Source organism: Mustela nigripes, chromosome 17 (assembly GCF_022355385.1).
Source record: "Mustela nigripes isolate SB6536 chromosome 17, MUSNIG.SB6536, whole genome shotgun sequence".
In the NCBI taxonomy this organism is placed as follows: domain Eukaryota; kingdom Metazoa; phylum Chordata; class Mammalia; order Carnivora; family Mustelidae; genus Mustela; species Mustela nigripes.
The window spans coordinates 10,779,145-10,802,833 of NC_081573.1; the positions used below are offsets into that span (position 1 = coordinate 10,779,145).

A 23,689-nucleotide genomic window follows, 5' to 3' on the forward strand; every position below is an offset into this window, starting at 1 on the left:
TTTACCAGGGAAATCATCTGGCTCTGGGTTTTTCTTTTCTTTTGGGGGAGATTTTTGATTGCTAATTCCATCTCCTTACTTGTTAATGATTTGCACCTGTTTTCCATTTCTTCATGATTCAATCTCAGTAGTTTGTATGCTTCTAGAAATTTATCCATTTCTTTCTCTTTATCCAATTTATTGATGTGTATCTGTTGATAGTGGTCTCTCATGATATTTTGTATTTATGTGGTACCAGTAGTAATGTCTTCTCTTTTATTTCAGATTTTGAGTCCCCTCTCTCTGTTTTTGCATGGTTAGTCTAGCTAAAGCTTTGCCAACTTTATATTCTTCTTTTTTTTTTTTTTTACTATGTCATGTTAGTCACCATACAGTACATCATTAGTTTTTGACATAGTATTCCATGATCATTGTTTGCATATAACACCGCAACAACTCTTCGTTTCACTGATCTTTTCTAATGTCTTTCCTGCCTTTATTTCTGCTCTGATCTGTATTACTTTCTTCTTTATGCTAACTTGGGGCTCAGTTTGTTCTTCTCTTCCTAGTTCCTTGAGGTGCAAAGTCGGGTTGTTTGAGATGTTTTTTTCTTAATGTAGGTTTTTTTGCTCACCTATCAGGAATGACAGAATCCAAGAGTGAAGGTGAAAATTGAGTGCTTGCTTAAGCATCCGCAGGGGCCTTCAAAGGTTCAAAATCATTGCAGTGAGTCAAAGGAAATAAAAATCGAGTTAGTGCACAATACATGATGACTTAAGGGAAATATACAGGAAGTTCTCAGATGATGGGGATAAGGATTAAAAGATGGTAACAATGGAAATTCAGAGGAGCAATTGTATGTAAGCAGCAGGTTCACTAAGAAGTGAGTCTCTCTCCTGTTGGCAATGTCATTGTTTTCTTTCTTCTCCACATTCCACTTCTTGCTCATAATAATCACGAAGTAAGACAAAGGAAGGATGAGACAGTGGATGGAGAGGAACAACATGCCTTTGATTCCAGACACTTTTTATAAATTCCCGTTGAGTCTTTAAAATCATCATTAGCCATCACGGAAATTCAAATCAAAACCACATTGAGATACCGCCTTACATTAGTTAGAATGGCAAAAATTGACAAGGCAAGAAACCACAAGTTTTGGAGAGGATATGGAGAAAGGGGAACCTTCTTACACTGTTGGTGGGAATGCAAGTTAGTGTAGCCACGTTGGAAAATGTCGCAGACCAGCATGAGAAGTCCAAGGGAAGACCGAGAGAGAATGGTGGGGAATTAAGAAAAACAAGAGTCAGAAAGCTAGGATTGGAAAGTCTTCATGGGCTGATAACCCAGTGGACCCCCAAAATGCATGAGAGACCTTATTTTATGGTTCAATAACAAGGATGTTTATCAAGGAACTTGAGGTCAGATGACCACAAGTCCAATTGGCCGCCTTGCTTTAAAACAAAAGTTTATTCAAGCATATTTACAGAGGAACTCAAGAACCATGTCAGCTTGACCCAGAGTGCTTATGTAAGCCAAACCAAATAGTGAGTGACTTGCAGGGATTGCGAGAGCTAGCCCTTGGTAAAGTTCCTTTGACTGCAAGGACCGTGTCAACTTGCAGTCTGTTCCCCACAGGAAGACAGTGTCGAGTTTCCTCAAAGAATTAAAAATAGAGCTACCCTATGACCCAGCAATTGCACTACTGGGCATTTACCCCAAAGATACAGATAAAGTGAAAAGAAGGGCCATATGCACCCCATGTTCATAGCAGCCATGTCCACAATAGCCAAAATGTGGAAAGAGCCAAGATGCCCTTCAACAGATGAATAGATACAGAAGATGTGGTCCATATATACAATGAACTATTACTCAGCCATCAGAAAGGATGATACCCACCATTTGCAACGACATGGACGGGGCTGGAAAAGATTACATTGAGTGAAATAAGTCAAGCAGAGAAAGTCAATTATCATTTGGCTTCACTGTGTTGTGGAATATAAGGAATAACATGGAGGACATTAGAAGAAAGAAGGGGAAAATGAAGGGGAGGAAATCGGAAGAGAAGACCAACCATGAAAGACTTTGGATTCCAAAACACAGAGTTTTAGAGAGGCAGTTGGTGAAGGGATGGGGTTGGCCCAGTAGTAGGTATTAGGGAGGATATTAGTTTTGCATGGAGCACTGGGTATTATACGCAAACAATGAATCTTGGAACACTGCATCAAAAATTAATGACGTACTTATGGTGACTAATGTAACATAATAATAAAATAATAATAATAAAATAAAGTAACTGTGGCATACATGTAAGCCCCAAATAATTGTTAGCTATTATGTGCCTGGCACAGCTCCAAGTGTACCTATAGATTTGTCTCTTTCAGAATCCTCACACTCCCATCAACAGGTATGTTCTGGTCCAGGATCAAAGATCAAAAAAGAAGCAGAGAGGTGCTGTGATTTGGCCACTTACCTTGCTAATACATGACATCAAGAATAAAAGCTACAGAATGGATTTAAGTCCAAACCCTAAGCCTGAATACTGGACAGGTCCTTAGGTTTTTCCACAAGCAAAGAACCTTGAGGGGGAAAGGAGCTAAAGAGAATATCTGGTGCATTGTATACTCTACCAGATATGGATTAGATAAATCTGTCTTCTTGAGTGGGTTTTCATTTATTTATATTTTCATGTCTCCACAGGTCTTGTCTGTTGTCTCTTCCGACTGATTGTCATCATCACTGGCACAAAGGTTCTACGTCTTGAGTGGAGATGAGTGATGTGAATCTGAAGTCCGTCCCTTTTATCTGCTCTTCCTCCAGTTCTTCCTCTCAGTTTTCCCCCTGTTCTTCCTCTTCCTCTTCTAGCACTCCTTCTCCTTGTTATTTAATCTCATCCTTGATGTCCTCTGCCTCCTCCAACTCTCCTTTTGAAAATGGAGTCATGCTGTACATGGCTTATTTAAGCAAGGAGGGGCTGCAAACATTCAAGCAGCTTTTAGTGGATGAGAACCCCAGGCCTGGATCAGTCCAGATCACCTGGGACCAGGTGAAGACAGCCAGATGGGGAGAGATGGTTCATCTCTTGGTGGAGTTCTTCCCTGGACGACTAGCTTGGGATGTGACTCATGACATATTTGCCAAGATGAACCAGACAGAATTGTGTCTTCGGGTACAGATGGAGCTAAATTGTGAGTGGTAATCTGGTATACAAAACGGGGCTGGGGGGATACCTGGGTGGCTCAGTCAGTTAAGCAGCTGCCTTCGGCTCAGGTCATGATCCCAGGGTCCTGGAATCGAGTCCCACATTGGGCTCCTTGCTCAGCAGGGAGCCTGCTTCTCTTTCTGCCTGCCACTCCCCTTGCTTGTATTCTCTCTCACTCTCTCTCTAGCAAATAAATAAATAAAATCTTTTAAAATTTTTTTATTATGTTTATTTAGACACTGTATAGTACATCATTAGTTTTTGATATAGTTCAATGATTTATTAGTTACATATAACACCCAGTGCTCATCACAACACATGCCCATCACTCTCTTACCCCCTCCCCCCATTCCCCTCCCCTCTGAAACCCTCAGTTTGTTTCCCAGAGTCTCTCACGGTTTGTCTCCCTCTCTGATTTCTTCCCATCCCTTTCCCTCCCTTCCCTATGATCCTCTGCACTATTCTTTATGTTGCACACCTGAGTGAAACCATATGATAATTGTCTTTCTCGGCTTGACTTACTTCACTCAGTGTAATCCCCTCCAGTCCCTCCATGTTGATGCAAATGATGGGTATTCTTCCTTTCTGGTGGCTGAATAATATTCCATTTTATATATGCACCACATCTTCTTTATCCATTTGTCTGTTGAAGGGCATCTCTGTTCCTTCTACATTTGGCTATTATGGCCATGGCTGCCATGGCCACAATAAACAAAATCTTTTTAAAAAATGGGAAAGGGTTTGAGTATTAAAGAATTAAATACTTTACTGAGTACCCATACTGGCCACCTGAACAAGAAGGCAAATAGTGGAGTATGATGATGACTGACCCCCAAACCCAAAGACCATCACATTAACATAGTTTTAAAAAACTTAACCAGATACTGCTTATCTGGTATGTGTATATACACTATCTTCATTATTGATGGATTCCATGTTTGTGCATTTGCCTATTCACTGAAACTTATTTTAACTCCAAAATCAGTCATTGTGGCACTTTTATAGTCATTTATGGACATGTAGGTTGGAGAAAAATTGGACACTGATGGTCCCAGCTGCAGCTGAATAAAGCAGTGCTCTGCCTTCTGACCTGTGCCCTCATCCTGTAAATAAGTGTCCTTTCCACAGTCTATTTGGTGTCACTTATTTATGTTTCTGTGTATCTCATTGGTGTTTAACCTGTCCCCCAAGTGTGGTGGTGAAGGGATGTTCATGAATCAATAATACATATTGAATAAGATTTCTTTGAACAAAAACACACGTAGACCATGGTTATCCATTGAAGAGCCGAAATGTTGTAAGCAGAGGCTACAGGAATCTAACCCTGTATTCATGGGGGTGCAGTATTGGTTATTTGAATATTCACAGTAATTTTATAGAACTTAAATAGCCCAAGTAAGAGGAGTTAGTGACTATGTATGTGTGTACACATATGATTATTTTTATATACATCTAAATATGTACATACACAGACACACGCACACATATATGAGCACACTCATAGATTTTAAAGTGTGCATGTATGTCATACACACATATGCATGTATGTTTGTGTATATCACTCCCTCTGTGTTTGGATGACCTATCGGTTTATGTTATTGAATACTTTTTCAGTACATCCTAAAACAGCACCATTTTCTTACTTCCTAGCATCATGGTGGAGCCTAGGCCATTTTCTTCACCCTGGACTAAGGTGGTGAGAGAATGGGACTCTGGGATCCTAACCTGAAAGGGCCTGTTGCTTCCATGTGGCTTTCCCTATCTTGTCAGTCATTCCAGTGTGACAGTCTCCTTTCTTGTCTGTTCCAGACATTCTACCCAACCTGGAGCTCGAGGACTTGAACCCAAGAGAAATGCCAGTGAATTTGGAGGAAGGAGAATCTGGTATGTGCTGGCATTTTGACAAAGCCTGGAGGAAAATGGGCTTTGGGTTGGGGTAAGAAGCTCCTTTCCTGGGGAGAGACTGATAGTAAATTAGTATGTCAGTGTCTGTTCAATGAATCAGAATTTTAAGAAAAAAAGAGTAGTTACAGACACACTTAACTCAGAAGTCCAGCCACTAGCCCAGCGAGAGGCATCGAACGATGTTAAGGAGACATCACTTCTGTCTTTCTCCTGGCTCCCTCTTTTTCCGTGGGACTCAGCCTTGAGTGGTCCCTCCTACTACAGTGGCCATCTTGGCCACAGCTACCTCACCCATACATTGTGCCTGCTTACCACCATTGGCAGAAAGAGGAATATTTTCTCATTTCTCCAAGCACTCATCCCTGAACTGATTCAGCTGAATGAACTGAGGTCATGAGCTCAACAATGAATGAAATGATGAAGCGCCCTGGTTGGTTAAGACTGGCCCACATACTTCAGAGAGAGCTTGGTGGTAGAGCCACCCACAGCCCAACAGAACAGACCAAGAGTGTCAAGGGGTGGTTTTCCAAAGAACCACTGGAGTGCTATTGCCAGATGGGAACGGTTGGTAGGCAAAAAATAAATAAGTAAGTAAGTAAATAAATAAATAAATAAATAAAAATAAATTTAAAAAATACAGCAAATACCTTAAACCCTCCTCTTCTCCACTCCACCATCCTGAAGCATCAAAAGTTGGATTCTAGAAAGAATTATGTTCATGTAAATCAAGTTTGCACTTCCCAGTCAGGTTGTATGAACAGATGAGGTCAAAAGGAACTGAGGGCCCCAGGGCAACACTCTAATCTGTTAGGAAAGCACATGGAAAGTTGGGTATGGGATCCCCAGTCTAGCCATTCAACAATCACTAGAGGGATGATGGTTCTGACACCACAGTCTGAGCCAGAGTTGTGAAGTCTTCTTATTTTGGAGATGGCAGGCTTGAGGCTTAGAGCTTCTTGATTTGCTTACCCTCATAAACCCAATAAGTAAGTAGACCTGAACTTGCAGTAAGCTTCCTCCTATCTGTCAGCTGGAGGTGGAGGGAAGGAAGTCAGAGTCAGACATCATGTATAATTTGTAAAGTTTCCTGTTGATAGGAGGGGAGAGAGAATCACAGGTTGAGATAAAGGCTGTGACAGATCCTATTAACTCCCTACCCCACATCTCATGTGTTGACAGAATCCAATTTATTTAGGGATAAAGTGGACCCATCCCTAAGGGAAATACTTTTTCTCCAGGTTTCCTTAAAGTTGGGGTTATCCATCTGATGGCTCTAGGCCATGCGATACAAGTAGAAGCCTCCTGAGTGTTTCCGTTTGTACTGATGGAAGTATACATGAGCTGCGAACATGTCCCTTCTCCCCACGATTTCTGCTTTGAGTGCAAATATAACTCACAACATAATGATGACATAATTACAATAGCAATCCCCTCATCATGAGGCAAGAGGTGCAGAGGACGTACTTACAGAAATGTGGTGTTACTTGGCCCTGAAGCTACAGAACCACCCCGCCCATTTCAACAGCTTTACACACAGATCCCCCTATTTCTTAAGGAAAAAGCAGTCCTTCTCCGTTTAAGCCACTACGAGTTGACTTTTCTGATTACTCATGGCTTCTTTATTGGTGCAGGGCTGTCAGGAAAAGAGCATGGTGTGTGCAGGTGTGTTATGGGGCTTGATGTAGATGTCAAGGTTAGCTTTCTTCTCATTCAATTGGTTCTCATACACAACTCTGACCCTGTACTCTGTCTCTCTCCCACCCTGCTAATCTAGATAAAATACAGGAGTACAAAGTGCACGTGACAAATGAGTATTCCATGATGCAGACGATGACCACCTGGTCTGGGAGCCATGCAGACTTCTTCTACCAAGACATAGAGAGACACGAGAGGTTCTTACCATGCCTTTTTCTTCCCAAAAGACCTCAAGCCAAACAGCCCAAGACTGTGGTCCTACAGGGAGTCGCCGGGGTTGGAAAAACAAGTTTGGCCAAAAAGGTGATGCTGGAGTGGGCAGAAAACAAGTTCTACTGCCACAAGTTCCGGTGTGCTTTCTACTTCCATTGCCAGGAAATGGCTCAGGTGGATGAGCAGAGCTTCGCAGAGCTGATTGCCCATAAGTGGCCTGGGTCACGGTCTCTCATGTCCAAGATTATGTCCAAACCAGACCAACTTCTGCTCCTCTTTGATGGCTTTGAGGAAGTGTCACTGACCCTCACGGATAGACCAGCTGACCTGAGTGATGACTGGATCCAGAAATTGCCCGGGCCTGTCCTCCTGGCTAGTCTGCTGAGCAAAAGAATGCTTCCTGAAGCCACCTTACTGATCACCTTCAGGTTCACATCTTGGAGGAAGCTCAAGCCCTTCCTGAAACACCCCTCTTTCATAACACTCACGGGGTTTAGTATGGCAGAGAGAGCCAAGTACTTCAGGACATATTTTGGAAACAAGAGGGATGCTGATGAAGCCTTGAGGTTTGTCACGGGAAACACAGTTCTCTTCTCCATGTGTCAGGTCCCTGCAGTTTGCTGGATGGTGTGTTCCTGTCTGAGACAGCAGATGCAGAGAGGAGCAGACCTTGCACAGGCATATCCAAATGCCACAGCTGTTTTTGTCCAGTATCTGTCTGGCTTCTTTGCCACCAAGCCTGGAAGCCCTCCCAGAAACACTCATCAGACACGACTGGCAGGTCTGTGTTATTTGGCCGCAGAGGGCATGTGGAACATGAGATGGGTGTTTGACACGAAAGACCTTGAGCAGGCCAAGCTGGATGAGACCGCTGTTGCTACTTTTCTCCATATGAATATTTTTCAAAGGGTGGCAGGTGATGGAGACCGCTATGCATTTGCCATTCTAAGCTTCCAGGAGTTTTTTGCTGCCTTCTTGTACGTTCTGTGCTTCCCCCAACGACTCAGAAATTTCCGGGTGTTGGACCGTGTTCAGATCATACGCCTGATAGCATATCCCGGAAGAAAGAAAAACTACCTTGCTCAGATGGGGCTCTTCTTATTTGGCCTTTTAAATGAAAAGTGCGCTTCAGCTGCAGAGAAGTCATTTGGATGCAAGCTGTCCCTGGGCAACAAGAAGAAGTTGCTGAAAGTGGCAGCCCTGTTGCATGAATGTAGCCCACCCACACTGCACCACGGTGTCCCGCAGCTGTTCTACTGTCTGCATGAGATCCAGGAGGAGGCATTTGTGCGTCAGACCCTAAGCGATTGTCAGAATGCTACTTTGATCATCAGCAAGAAGAAAGACATGCAAGTGTCTGCCTTTTGTCTTAAGTACTGTCAACGTCTGCGGGCTCTAGAACTCACTATGACCCTGACTATCCCCCACGTGGGCACACTCAGCGTGGATCCCCTCCATTCTGCTGAGTGAGTGCTCTCATCTCTCCTTTGGCAACTTGTGTTTCCCAGGGATCTTGCCTACCATTCCCCAGGCATTCAGGGCGACCAGCTGTCCTGAGGTCGTTCCTCACACACGGTGCTGCTAGGATGCAGATTTCCGTGCTAAAACTGGGAGAATCCTGGAAGCAAGATGATTTGTTCACTTTCCTTATCTCTATCCTGCCTGCCCTCCCCTCCCTTATATGTGGGGACCTTATTACACCTGTCATCCCCACTTCTGCATATCACCACCTTGCCAGTCCCTAGGGAAGTGCTGTCCAATGGGACTTTCTATCACGTTGGAAATCCACGAGCTATGTGACACCAGGAACACTTGGACTACGGCTCTTGGGACTGAGGCAGTGCATTTCAAATCTTATTTAACTTCAATTAATTTAAATTTGAGCAGTCGCATGTAGCTAGTGGCTGCTGTATCAGGCAGTGCAGCTCCAAGGGAGATTTCCTTTCAATGCAAAAACATCACTTCCATCTTTAGATGGTGAAAAAAGAACTGAAAACCACTTGTCCTCATCAGGGAACTGTCACATCTCCCTTCTTATTTTCCTACCAAACACCTTGAAAACACCATTTCTAGTCACTGTTTTTTCCCTACTCCCCGCTGTGATTTGGAGTGGGTGTCCTGGCTTCCTGGGCAAGAGTTTGAGTTCTCCATTTCCTCCCAGAACCAACTGTGCGTCTTTGGACAAGTTCACTTAACTTTTCTGGGTCGCTGTTTCTTCATGAGTAAATGATTTTTTAAAAATGGTGCAAGGTGAAAAAATAATGAATACCGTTTTTCTGAAAATAAATTAATTAATTTTAAAAAAGGTAAAAAAATGGTACAAGGTTTTTTGAAGGTTAAGTGCATGCATGATATGCATGATACACCAAGCCTGTCCCAGCCTTTAGCTCCTACTAATAAAAACAAGATACAATTACTAATGTGATTTTTATTCCCACCATTCCACTGAAACTCTCACAGAAGATCTATATTTAAACAAGTATAGTGAATTTATTTTTTCTTAAAAAGTGACAGTTTGTACTGACCACTCATTTTTTCGTACAGTTCTCATACTGGTTCATATTTTTTTTTAGCCATTGCTCTATACCAGACACAGTGCCAGGTATTTTTACTTTATGTGAATTATTCCTTTTAACGTTGCCAATGGGCACCATGAAGTAATGGAGGTCAGGTAGATTTGTAACTTGTCCAAGGTCACACAGCCGGTTGAAGCTACGACTTAAACTGAAATTGGACCTCTGATGGCTATGATGAAAAGCCAGAAAACTAGACTTAGGCTGGGGATTGGAGTCACAGGAGGGAGCACAATCCTTTTTGCTGCAAAATTAGAGTGCTTCTCTCATTCCCTAGTTGCTCTATGTAAAGAAGCCGTAGTCTCTTCCAGACACGTGGTTTTTTCCATGAAAGCCAGCATAACGTAAGTGTGTTGATGGGTTGTTGTCAGATTCTTTTTAAATATCCTCTAATAGTCTGATACATGGCTAGATAAATCAAATGGACCTCTTCTGAAGTTAGGGGACATCTAGGTTCTGCTCTCTTCGTTGTCACGTCAAACGGTGCCCCATCTTCATCAGGCACATGTGAGTGCCCGGTAAGCAAAGGTAAGCAAATTAAGCCTGGTCGTTTTTATAAATAAATCTTAATTGGATGTCAGCCATGCTTGCCTATGACATCTGTTCCAACTGCCACCACATGGCTATGCCAGAGTTGAGAGGCTTCCACAAATCGCTTGGGCTATGAAAGCCTAATATATTTGCTGGCACTTACAGAAGAAGTTTTCCGACCCCTGTGCTAGGGTATATATTTTTTTAAAGATTTTATTTATTTATTTGACAGAGATCACAAGTAGGCAGAGAGGCAGGCAGAAAGAGAGAAAGGGAAGCAGGCTCGCCACCAAGCAGAGAACCCAATGTGGGGCTCAATCCCAGGACCCTGGGATCATGACCCGAGTCGAAGGCAGAGGCTTTAACCCACTGAGCCACTCAGGTGCCCCATAGGGTATATTTTTAGAAAAGGAATTGCCCAATCACAGAGTGTACACATCACATCACATTAACTTTCTATCACAGATAGCCCCCAGTGGCTCTCCAGGGAGCCTTAGGGTCTCTTGCATGGGATGATCACATGGGAAAGACTACTCTGTGTCTTCTCACCACGTCCATGAGCAGCTCCACAGCTCCCTGTTGCACATGGTTGGTCTTCCCAACAAAGACCTCCAAAGTCTAACCATAATGTCTTGAGATATGTCTGAATAATTTTAAAACCTAACATTGGCGGAACTCTTAAAAGGTGAGAAATTGGGGTACCTGGGTGGCTCAGTGGGTTAAGCCTCTGCCTTCAGCTCAGGTCATGATCCCAGGGTCCTGGGATTGAGCCCCACATTGGGCTCTCTGCTCGGCGGGGAGCCTGCTTCCTCCTCTGTCTCTGCCTGCTTTTCTGCCTACTTGTGATCTCTCTGTCAAATAAATCTTTTTTAAAAAAAGGTGAGAAATTTCCTTCATGTTGGTCATCTGTTGATAACTTTTGGGACAGTTCTTGAAGAGGGTTCGTATACTTACCCCAGCTTTTTGGAGCTGTGATTGACATATAGCCTTGTGTACGTTTATGCATACAACATAGTGATTTTCTATATGTACACATCGCAAAAGGATTACCACAATAAGGTTACTTAATATATCCATCTCCTCACCTACTTACAATGTGTGTGTGTGTGTGTGTGTGTGTGTGTCTGATGAGAACTTTTATTCTCAAATGACTTTCAAATACACAATATGGTATCATCCCTGATAGTCCCAGCTGATAGTCACCCCCTAGAATATATTCATCTTATAACCTATCTTATAACTGATATACCTTTGACCACTTGTATCCACTTCCTCACCCCCATACATGGAGTTCGTATTTTTTTAATATCAATTTTATTGATTTTACTTAAAAATTATCTTTCCATAATTATAAAAATTGTTAAAGTATGTGCAAAATAATTTGTATTGCTTTTATGTGTTTGCATTTAAAATGGGTGGGAAAGGCACATGGTTTTATTTTATGGGATTTCGTTCTGAACGAAGATGACATGCTAGTGTAAGAAGTTTTCTGAAATTTTCTTTTTTCATCTAATACATCTTAGAACTATTTTAATGTGTGTGTATACCTTCTTCAGTGAGGTGTCCTACAGTCTTCTGGGTGCACTGGAGACTATTAAAGCAGTTCCCCCCTCATTTGCAACTATCTAATACAAACAGCATGAAAGAAAAATCCTCACAGAGTCTCTTGGCCAGTCTCTCTGAAAAGACTGCACAGGGGAAAATGAAGGGGAAAATTAGCAGGTTCTTCCAGAGTCCAGCTACATCTCATATTGGTCTAGCCGTGGATTTTCCTTTCCTGCGCTCACCATGCCAAAAGAAATTAATTTTTCCCTTATTCTGTTCCTACATAGACTTTTTTCTTTTTTAATAATTTTATAAGCAAAGAATAAGACTATAAGATAAAGCTATAATTCAATCTCTGCCCCCATAGAAATCCTAAGAGATTAAAACAACTCTCTTTCTTCCTAAGTCATGGGGAAATCTAGATATTCTTATTTAAGACCACAAGTCTTCCTGGAATAAAATGAGAACTCTTGCAGTGGTATTCCTGGGCATTTTTTTAAATGAGAGAGACTTACTGGAATTGGAAAGACTCTGTGATCACAACCAGGGCTGGGAACATCAGCCCTGGGTTTACAAGTAGATTTTCTCAAGTTTCACCTCTCACAATAATTTGTGTTCTCTTTCTTCCCTTGCACATAGACCAGAAAGCAGTGACCAGTGTTTTCTCTGGTGGCAAGAATTCTGCTCCGTGTTTAGGACACATGAGAATTTGGAAGTCCTGACTTTGACCAACACTTCTTTGGAGGCTGAGTCAGTGAAGGTTCTTTCTGCGGCTCTGAGACATCCTGGGTGTAAACTGCAAAAACTCATGTGCGTACAAACAGACCTTGGCTGGAAGGAATTCCACCAAAAGAGTCTGTTCCCCATCTGGTTTTTCTACCCCCTCTCTGCTCACCTAGACTTGCAGAAAGCATCCGTGTGTACTGTTTTCCCCTTCCAGTCTTACAGAGGCAGAACAGATGCACAACATTGAGGAAGTGTTCAGCTGTGCAGCATAATGTCTTGACGTGCATGTATTGCAAATTGATCACCTTCGTAAGTTAATATTCATCACCTCCTAGAGCGGCCAAAGATCCTTTTGGTGAGAAGGATCTTCTCTCTTGGCAACTCTTAAATACACCGCCCAGCCATGCTGACGGCAGTCCTCAGGCCGTACAGCACATTCCCAGTGTTTTTGCATCTGGTACCTACGAGCTTGTACCCTTTGACCGCCCTCACCCAATTCCTCAACCTCCTGCCTCTGACCACCACCACCACCAACAATAACCCTGATCTCTTTTTCTGAGTTTTGGGTTTGTTTGCTTTTTGAGGTTCCACCCATTAATGAGATCATTTTTCCGAAAAGGACATACAAATGGAGTTGTTTTCCCCATTTCACAGATGAGCAAACTGGGGCACAAGGTGATACTGTTGATACATACTTAAAATATGGATTTTTAAATTTTTTTAATTTAAATTCAATTAACCAACATATAATACATCACTAATTTCTGATGTAACATTCAATGATTTGTTATTTGCATATAATGCCCAGTGCTCATCACATCACGTGCCCTCCCTCATGCCTGTCACCCAATTACCCCAGCCCCGACCCACCTCCCCCAACCTGGAAACAACCCAGTGTGTTTCCCGGAGACAAGAATCTCATGCACATCTTGACTTGAGTCCATTCTCCTAGCCACTATACCATGCTCTCTCTCGCTCTCTGCTTTTTAAGATCCAGAAACCCAATAACTCATCAGAATTCCTTGAAATAGCCCACCAGACATCACGTGGTCCCTAGCCAGTATTTGACCAATTTTGTCTCCTGTTATTATGACGACTATTAATAGCACCCACATACTGAGTGGGCACTGTACACCAAGCCCCGTGCAAAGCCAATTATGGGTATCATGTACATTAGCTCTCACCAGCATCTTAAGGAGAAGGCATCAAGCACTCTCTAGTGGCCCTGATGCTGAAGCCTGGAAGGTACGTAACCCACATAAGGATCACCCAACCAGGAGGCCGCACTAAGCTGAGGACCCAGTGCAGACCTCACAGGAAAGCCCTCATGTACTCCTAGATGAATTGAATCTAGAACTGATGAGCAAATGGGCAGGTGTTGGTCAAAAGGTACAGAGCTCCAGGTAGAAGTCAAATAAATTCTGGGAATATGATCATCAGCATTGTGGCAGCAGTCAGCAATATTGTACGGTATCCTGCAAAGGATTCTCATCACAAAAAAAAAAAAAAAAAAAGAAGAAGAAATGATAATTTTGTGACAGGATGACGGTGTTACCCAATGCCAAGGCAGTCACCATTTTGCAGTATATTAATGGATCCAATCAACATGTCCTGCAGCTTAAGCTTACACATTATTATGTGTCAATCACACCTCAGTAAGGAGATGAAATCTGATTGTAACCAGGCACTGCTTCCCTCTCCAGCTTCAGACGTGTGCATCCCTCCATGCTGAATGAGGACTTAATCCAAGTTTTGACTGAAAACCAGTATCTGAGCTACTTGGAAATACAAGGCACGGAAGTGAGACGTGAGGCCATGGAGTTTCTGTGCACAGCCTTGAAATGTCCGCAGTGCTATCTGCAGTGTCTGAGGTAAGACAAGCCTTGGGTCTGGCGAGACCCTGGTGCCCAGACTGTTCTTTCCGAGGTGGGGTTACATGCGCAATCTTCCTATCATCCTTCTTTTGATCTCGTTGTTAGTTTTATTTGGCTTTTTTTTCTGAGGTGTACAATGTGATGACTTGATACACACACACATTGTTCTTAGTTCACAGGCTGTACAAAACCAGGTGGCCAGGAGACCTGGCCAACAGCCAAAGTCGGCCAACAGCCAAAGTCAGCCAACTCCCAGCGTGTGTTCCTGAGGTTGTTGCGTTTGTGCAGTGGGGTGCTCCCACTGTGTGTTCAACAACTCCATGTCGGTGAATCATGTGGGAGCATCACACTAGACATCGGCAAACCCTGCACATCAGGGCTTTTTTCTCCAGAGTCAGTAAACACTTACCAGCATCCTCACCAGACTTTCTGTGTGTTCCATCATCCTAATAAAGCTTGGGCAACCTCTTGTTTCCACCAGCCAACTCTGGTCCTTCACACCTGTCAGAGCTGAGTGGAGATGGAGACTTAGGTGGCTAGACCCAGAGGTGGCTCAGCACGGTAGTCGGGTAAAGGTCGATGTCAGGTGGAAATCTCGCTTAACAAGATGGCAGCTGTGATCTCACGGGACTGAAATCTCAGTTCTTTGTCTTGAAGATTGTTTGACAGATAAATGTAAAATTTGTCCTGTTTCATAATAGAGCCCAGTTGTAAGCCCGTGCCTGTTGGTTATGGCCCCAAGTGTCTATTATTTGATACTTTGTGACTAAGATGCTGAATTTGATGCACGCTTACCAGCTGGAGGAGATGAGCATCCTTCCTGGAGTTGCTCTTGCATGAAGAACAAAGATGTGAGATAGTAGACGGTATATATGCAGCTATGTGGGTACCATTTTCCCCAGGAGTTCAGGCTTGGGCATTTTTATGTGGACTCCATAGGCTGGAAGACTGCTCAGTTACCCCTAAAAGTTGGATTGATCTTGCCAAGGATCTTGGAAGTAACAAATGCTAATGCTAAGAAGTACCTGCCTGAGCAACATCTTCCTGGAAACATCACCAGTGGCCAGGGAAGCAAGGGCAGAAAGGAACTACTGGGACTTCATCAAGATCAAAAGCTTTTGCACAGCACAGGAAGCAGCTGACAAAACCAAAAGGGAACTGACAGAATGGGAGAAGAGATTCGCAAAGAGCATATCAGATCAAGGGCTAGTATCCAAAATCTATAAGGAACTTAGCAAACTCAACACCCAAAGAACAAATAATCCAATCAAGAAATGGGCAGAGGACATGAACAGACATTTCTGCAAAGAAGACATCCAGATGGCCAACAGACACATGCAAAAGTGCTCCATGTCACTCAGCATCAGGGAAATACAAATCAAAACCAAAATGAGATCCCACCTCACACCAGTCAGAATGGCTAAAATTAACAAATCAGGAAATGACAGATGCTGGCGAGGATGCGGAGAAAGGAGAATCCTCCTCCACTGTTGGTGGGAATGTAAGCTGGTGCAACTACTCTGGAAAATAGCATGGAGGTTCCTCCAAACGTTGAAAATAGATCTACCCTACGACCCAGCAATTGCACTACTGGGTATTTACCCTAAAGATACAAATGTAGTGATCCCAAGGGGCACATGCACCCCAATGTTCATAACAGCAATGTCCACCATAGCTAAACTATGGAAAGAACCTAGATGTCCATCAATAGATGAATGGATAAAGAAGATGTGGTACACACACACACACACACACACACACACACACAGGAATACTATGCAGCTATCGAAAAGCATGAACTCTTCCCATTAGCAACGACATGGTTGGAACTAGAGTGTATTATGCTGAGTGAAATAAGTCAATCAGAGAAAGAATTTTCATATGATCTCCCTGATATGAGGAATTTGAGAGGCAGGGCAGGGGGGCTCGTGGGGGGTAGGGAAGGAAAAAGTGAAACAAGTTGGGATCGGGAGGGAGACAAACCATAAGAAACTCTTCATCTCACAAAACAAACTGAGGGTTGCTGGGGGGAGGGGGGAGGGAGGGGGCGGTGGTGTTATGGACATTGGGGAGGGTATGTGCTATGATGAGTGCTGTGAAGTGTGTAAACCTGGTGATTCACAGATCTGTACCCCTGGGGCAAATAATACAATATATGTTAATAAAAATAATTTTTAAAAAAAGAAGTATCTGCCTGGAGACATTTGAGACGTATTGCCTGCCAGTGGACCGACTAGAGAGGCTATCGTAACTCTTGTTGTCATGACTGTTGTTCATGAGTTTGGTGAGTTGAGTGCTTCTGGGACAAGAGCATTAGTTGGACTACAGAGCTACAGAGAGGCTGGTTTATCTGTCCTCCCGCTTATGACCTAGAACCTCTCCAGCAGTTTTCCTTCCTCACCATTTGTATTGATCCCGGCCCCGCTCTTCACGATAGCCTCTTTCAGCTGGGCCGAGCAGGCCCCTCATGTGTATATTCTTTTTTATTAAGATTTTATTTATTTGTTTGTGAGAAAGAGAGAGGGAGAACACAGAGAGAGAGGGAGAAGCAGACTCTCTGTTAAGCAGAGAGCCCGACGTGGGGCTTGATCCCAGGAGCCTGGGATCCTGATCTGAGCTGAAGGCAGATGCCCAACTGACTGAGGCACCCAGGCCCCTGCCCACATGTACACACAGCACCACAGTTCCACATTGCTTTGAATTTCACACAAGTGGCCTTGGCTAGGACATGTTCTTTTTCTGATCCACGGACATTTTTGTGCTCAGCTGCTTCAGAACCTTGTTCCCCGTCACAGAGGAATGGTAACAATTGTGTAAATATGCAACAGTATAGATTTCTGTCCTACCTGCCACTGAGGTTTGGCTGTTTGCACACACGCACGCACACACACAGTCCATGCGTACACACTGTGATGCACGCTCCAGCAGTGGGGTCTCCGTGTCCCGGAGAACATCCCTCCTCCATTTCACCAGCTCATGTCTGGCGTCTTTGCACCAGCTTATGGTCGCACCAGCAGCTGGATGCCCTGTCCTGTACCTCCCAGTCCCCATTCAGCCATCATTCCCCTCTGTATTCCCCCTGCTGGCCTTGCCAGTCGGCTGAGCAGGAGATAGCATCTCATTGTTTTAACCTCTATTTCCTTCATTACTATGAAAATGTTTCCATGACCTCTACAGTGAATGCCTGCCCGTCTTTAAAGCAACTTTTAAAAAGCATATACATGTTTGTTTGTTTGTTTAGTGAGCATTGATTTTTAAAGCTTGCAAAAGTCTGTCTCTCACAGACTCCAGTGTCTGTGAGTCTGAATACTGCCCACCCACAGTACCCATTACATAGTCTTTAACTGTCAGTGGTCTCCTTCCCGTTCTTCCTATCCCTATAACCATTCTCCTGACCCACGTCTCCTCCACTCCCCTAGTCTCACAGGAAGGCTGCTATCCTCTTCTTCAGGACTTGTTAGCCCTAAGAGGGGGGTAACAGAGGTGTGATGAGGCTTTTCACACCGAAAAGGGGAGCCCAGATGGCAGTGTTCATCTCTCAGTGCGGGGCAAAGAAAATCTGGGCGGGCACATGAATTAAAGTGGATTCTGTCTGTGTGTTTCTGTCCCCCAGACTGGAGAACTGTGAGCTCGCACTGCTTACCTGTAAAACTCTTACCTCCTCCCTCAAGAGTAATGAGATGCTGACCCATCTGAGCTTGGCAGAAAATACCCTGAAGGACGAAGGAACGAAAGAGCTTTGCAACGCCCTACAGTGTTCTACGTGTCCTCTACAGAGGCTTGTGTGAGTCCCAGATAGCCTCTTCTTGAGGGTCCCTGGAGTAGAATTGGGTGATTGACGGAACTGGCTGTGTGTGTGCACATAATCTCGATCATGAATTCTTTTTTTTTTTTTTAAGATTTTTTTAAGTTTATTTGACAGAGAGCAAGATCACAAGTAGGCAGAGGGGCAGGCAGAGAGAGAGGGAGAAGCAGGCTCCCTGCCAAGCAAAGAGACTGATGTGGGACTCGAGCCCAGGACCCTGAGATCATGACCTGAGCCGAAGGCAGAGGCTAACCCACTGAGCCACCCAGGCACCCCTCAATCATGAATTCTTTAAATGATTTCCCTTATGTGTCAGGATATGTGATATTGTGATTTATAACACAAGAAATGTGTATTTGGTCTTTGTCCCTGTTTCTGGCACAAAGCTCCCTAAACCCTTGGAAAGAGTGGTGAGAGCTATGTGGTGAGAGCTATGAAAGTATCTTTTATTATGTTAATGACATGACTTTGGGAAAGCACCCAAGGATGGGGTGTTGCTGTCCTAAGAACCAGCCTTGTGATTAGAGGGTTAGAACTTTAAGTCCTTCCCCATGACCTCTGGGGAGGGGAGAGGGGCTGGAGATGGAACCAGCCACCCATAGCGGATGATTTAGTTAATCATGCCTGTGTAATGCAGCCACCATGGAAGCCCCAAAGGACGGGGTCTGAGAGCTTCTGGGTGTGATGCTGGGCGAATGGCCCACCTGGAGAGGACCCGGAAGCTCTGTGTCCTCTCCCCATGCCTCCTCCTACGTGTCTCTCCCATCTGCTCTTCCTGAGTTCCATCCTTTTGCAGTAAAATGGTAATGTGACGAGTAAATGGCTTTCCTGGTTCCATGAGCTGCTTCCACAAATTAACCAAATCCAAGAAGGGGTTGTGGGAACCTGACTGGTGACTGGCATCCTGGGATGGGGCTGGAACCTGCAGTGGAAGGAACCGCAGCCTGGGCTTCGGGCCGGTGTCCGGGGGGAGTGAGGTGGGAGAACCTTCCAGTAGGACTAAGCCTTTAGCCTGCGCAATCTGGCGATTTGCGCATAGTGTCAGAATTGAGTTAATTTCTCTGATCCTATGAGTGTCTGGGAACTGTTTCTTAGTGTAGGGAGAACCCCCCCATACTCGTTGAAATGGGACTCAGAACATTGATGTCGGGTGCTTTTGTCCATTATTAACAGAAAATAAACTCAGACGGTCTTAAACCATAAAGAAATGTGCTAGCTCGTAAAACCAGAAACGGAGAAAGTGGCACGAAATATCCCCTGAGCCCATGACACTTTCAGCTTCCCGGAGAAGAGCAGGGAGCAGTGCGGGGCTTCTGGAAACCGTCCAGCAGCTCTTCACAAGGTTAAACGTAGACCCAACATGGGAGTCAGCGACTCCTCCGCAAGGTGCGGAGCAGAGCAGAGGTACACAGCAGAAACGGGAACGTACGTTCCCACTGAAATGTGCCCAGATGTTCACAGCGGCATGTTTACGAGAGTCAGAAGGTAGAAACAACCGAAGCGTTGATCAGCTGAGGCGTGATTAGAGTGTGTGCTGCATCCGTGTGATGGAACTGATTCAACGGTAGAGAGGAACAGTGCATTGAAATATGCTACATATGGATGCATCTCAAATATATTACGGTCAGGGTGCCCGGGGAGCTCAGATAATGGTCTCAGGATCCTGGGATTGAGCCCCGCATCAGGCGCTCTGCTCAGCAGGGATCCTGCTTCCTCCTCTACCTACTGCTCCCCCTGCTTGTGTGCTCTCTCTCTTTCTCTAACAAGTAAGTAAAAATCTTTAGGAAAAAATTATGGTAAATGAAATAAGCAATTTTTTTTAGATCTCGTTGAGATTTGGATTTCAGTTCGTTTGGATGACTATCCAGAACCAGATAGAGACTGCTGGGGTTGGGGGGTAGGCTGGGGGAAGAAATTAGGAATTGAGAGGGTACAGGGTTTTCCTTCTTGGGGTGATGAAAATGTCCTAAAATTGTGACAAATGTGCACCTCTGTAAATATACTAAAAGATGCTGATTTGTACAATCTAAATGGATGAATGATACTGGTGATATTAGTAATATCTTGATAATGCTGTTATACAAAAAAAAAAAAAAAGAAAGAAAGAAAGGAGTAAAATCTAAAGGTGTTTTGGTTGGTTTTCTTGACACGTGTTTCTTTGCAGCCTGAGAAACTGTGCCCTGACCTCTGACTGCTGTCCGGACCTGGTCTCCGCTCTGGATAAAAACAAAAATTTGAGAAGCTTAGACCTTGGTTTTAATAGCCTGAAGGATGATGGCGTTATCCTGCTCTTTGAGGCCCTCATGAAACCCCAGTCTGGCCTCCAGATTCTGGAGTGAGTTACCCGGTCTCCACTTTTGTGACAATGGTCTGTAAAATTCTCTGAGCAGAATATGGGAAAGGGTTTTTGCATTTCTGGATTTTTTCCTCCATTTAGTTGGAGGACTGGGCAGCCTCAGTGCAGGGTTGGGAAAGGGATTCCCCAGACTGGGAACTTCTTCCCCTGGGGAGTTTTTAGAGACGCAAATCATTGCACTGTTATTTTCTCTGTCTGGCTTATTTCATTCAGCGCAATGCCCTCCAGGTGCATCTAATGGGATTTCCTTCTTTCTTAGGGCTGGATAGTATCCCATTGTGTATAAATACCACATTTTCTTTATCCATTCACCTGTTGATGGGCAAGGAGGCCATCTCTGTGTGGTAGCTACCGTGGGTCATGCTGTAGGGAATGAGATGCTGGTGTCTCTTGGAGACCCTGGTTCCAGGTCCTTAGATGGGGACACGGAGGTGGGGTTGCTGGGTCATGTGGAGCTCTGGGGGTGAGCCTGCTGAGCCCTTGACCTTCATGCCCAGGCAGCTCCCATGCATGGTGCACTTAGAGGACCCTTGTTCTAAGAAATGGTCTTCCATTCAGCAGAAATGTCTTTATTGGCTGTGGACCCATGCCTGACATGGCTGGTCTTCTGAAATCGACCTTTGTACTTAGGGATTCTCATATACATATAATTTTTTGTCTTCTTCTCCTAAATGGTCTCGGTGCTCACATGCACACCAGACAGCAATTTGATAAGATTCATCCTATTTTTAATTCGTATCATGGTTACATTAAGTATTTGGAAAAGATTTGGAAACAGCTCTTCTCTGGTGATCAGTGGATGAAACGGTTTTTGCCTCTTTTCTGCCCACTTTTTCTGTTCCCTATTAGTGTAATCTGGGTTTGTAGACTAAATCATCACAATCATTGTTTTCTGTTACCTTTCTAGTTTCTTAGGTTCGTCCTGATAATGGATTTCATTTTTTTATAATTAGCTAGTCTAAGGATATTCAGTGTTCACTGTAACTCGTGATTTTTTTTTTTTTTTTTTTTAATGACGCCTAGGTGGCTCAGTCAGTCATGCACCAGACTCTTGATTTTGGCTTAGGTCACGATCTCAGGGTCGTGAGATAGAGCCCCAGGTCGGGCTCCGCTCTCGGTATGATGCCTGCTGGAGATTCTCCTCCCTCTCCTTCTGCCCTTCCTCACACACTCTCTAGCTCTCTCTCTCCTAAGAAAAATATTTTTCAAGATTTTTTTTTTTTAATTTTAAGTAATCTCTACACTCAACTTAGGGCTCAAACTCCCAACCCTGAGATTGAATCCCATGTGCTACCAGCCAAGACGCCAGGCGGCCCAGGTCATGATTCCTTTTCTCCAGAAACTGAATCTTGGGTTTTAGACATTGATTTCTCTCTTAGATTGTGTGAAGTATATTTTCAAGAAGGAAACAAATTTCCAGATGAGCATTTATGTGGTGTCCTCTAAGCCTTTGATCATGTGAGATGACTTTTTTAATCTGTGTTCACTGATGAGCAGTGACTTGGCTGAGTATAAAATTCATGGACCGTCCCCCACCCCAAACTTCTTGATCTAAAAATCCCCTAGATTTCATTCTGTGGGATTCTGGTCTTGTAGAAAAGCCATCTACACTTTCCCCAAGAAGATCCCAGACTTCTGTTGCTTATTCTCCTCATTTAAAAAAAAAAAAAAAAAAAAAAAGGCCCTCACACCCCTGCAGGTCTTACTCATGGTTAGAATTACTTTAGAATGACTCTCCCTCCTCCTTCTGTTGAAGTGATTTGCGTGACTGATCAAGATTAAGGAATGTTTCCCCTGGTGTGCAGAGGGAAAAGCAGGTGCCTCCCTGGGGGGGCAGGGTCCAGGCCATTCCTCACTAATGAGAAGCTGGTGTGTGCCCTTTTGGCTTGGGCAGCTGTTTCCAGCTTGTCACTTCTCAGCTAGCAGAGGTTCACAGGGCGGGGGAGGCCACTGGAAAGAAAGCCAAGGATGCACACACAAAAGACGTAGGGACCCCCAGGGGTCCCTCTGTCCTGTCTGCTTTACACTGCTTGTCATAGCCTTGCTCCGAGGGAGATTGTACTTGTGTTCAAAAATGGGACCCGGGATGCCTGGGTGGCTTAATGGGTTAAGCGTCTGCCTTCGGCCCAGGTCATGATCCCAGGGTCCCGGGACCGAGTCCCACATAGGGCTCCCTGCTCAGCGGGAAGCTTGCTTCTCCCCCTGCTTGTGTGCTCTCTCTATATATCTAACAAATAAATAAATAAATAAATATAATATTTAAACAGAAACAAAAATGGAACCCCAAGTGCCCCCTTTCTGTACCTTTCGCTCAGCTACACACCACTTTGTCTTTTTTGCCCACTCTGGATTTCTGATAAGCGGTGCTCCTGTGGCCTGGCTCCTTTCTGGGCCGGCCTCTTCTGCTGAGCCGTGAGCACAGGGGGACCTGTCCACAGAGGAACCAGAACCCCTTGCACACTAGAAAAGTTAAATCAACTATGCTCTTCGAATAGATTTATTTGGTGACCTGCCTCCTCGCCCCACCCCCAATCACCTATGCATTCCGGGAAGCCGGGGATGTTTTCTTTACTGTGGCATCAACAACACCCAGGGCAGAGCCTGATACACAGGGACTTCTAAATAAATATTTTTTAAATGGACAAAATTAATGCACGGTGACAATTTTGGAAAGAGGTAATGTGGCTCAACTTCGTTGGGGCTTAGAGGGTTGGGATGGGCTGAGCTCTCAGAGGTGGGGCACAGTGACTCGTCTACTGTCTGCTTCCCCCGCTAGGCTGGAGAAGTGTCTGCTCACTGCTGTGTGCTGCCAGGCTATGGCTTCCATGGTCCTGCACAGCCAGAGCCTCAGATACCTGGACGTGAGCAAGAATGACATCGGACTCAGGGGCAGAGAGCTCCTGCGGGAGGCCTTCCAGCAGCGCAAGGGGGAAAAGAAGGTTGTTCTGTAAGTCTCTGCTGGGCTCCCTGCGCAGAAACAGCCACCCAAGCAAAGCTCTTCAGAAAGAGGGAGACTCTGGACCCAAAAGGCTAGTGCAGAAGTTGCTAGTGTCCCTTGTCTCATTTCCTTGGGGTTAGGGTCTCCTTTAGTGTCTGATCAAACCCCTAGCTCCTGCTTCTGCCTGATGGGAAAATTGACCTGGATGCTCCCATTTGATTTTAAATTCTTCCTATCTTTCACTTTCTACCCTAGTCCTAACTGATTAATTACCACTCATCAGCCATAGGGCTCTGAACAGGTTCCTTTACCTTTCTGAGTCTGTTCCCGCATCTGTGAAATGGTCTGGC

The 23,689-nt window shown here is 44.4% G+C and overlaps 1 protein-coding gene across 1 annotated transcript; it reads left to right on the top strand.

Annotated features, from left to right (window-relative positions):
- Positions 1-2,875: 2,875 nt before the first annotated feature.
- NLRP8 (NLR family pyrin domain containing 8) lies at positions 2,876-23,352 on the top strand. The gene is made up of 10 exons (XM_059383418.1): positions 2,876-3,164; positions 4,988-5,062; positions 6,858-8,457; positions 12,280-12,450; positions 14,070-14,237; positions 15,180-15,238; positions 15,513-15,560; positions 17,856-18,024; positions 20,210-20,380; positions 23,178-23,352. Exons 1-10 carry the CDS (start codon positions 2,876-2,878, stop codon positions 23,350-23,352), a joined length of 2,925 nt encoding a protein of 974 aa, XP_059239401.1.
- Positions 23,353-23,689: the final 337 nt, after the last annotated feature.

Excerpts from the sequence above, each read along its gene's own strand:
- NLRP8 (XM_059383418.1), top strand. The coding sequence starts at position 2,876 with ATGTCCTCTGCCTCCTCCAACTCTCCTTTTGAAAATGGAGTCATGCTG. Across the intron at positions 3,165-4,987 it reads GGTACAGATGGAGCTAAATT|ACATTCTACCCAACCTGGAG; the intron begins GTGAGTGGTAAT and ends TGTCTGTTCCAG. Across the intron at positions 18,025-20,209 it reads TGTCCTCTACAGAGGCTTGT|CCTGAGAAACTGTGCCCTGA; the intron begins GTGAGTCCCAGA and ends GTTTCTTTGCAG.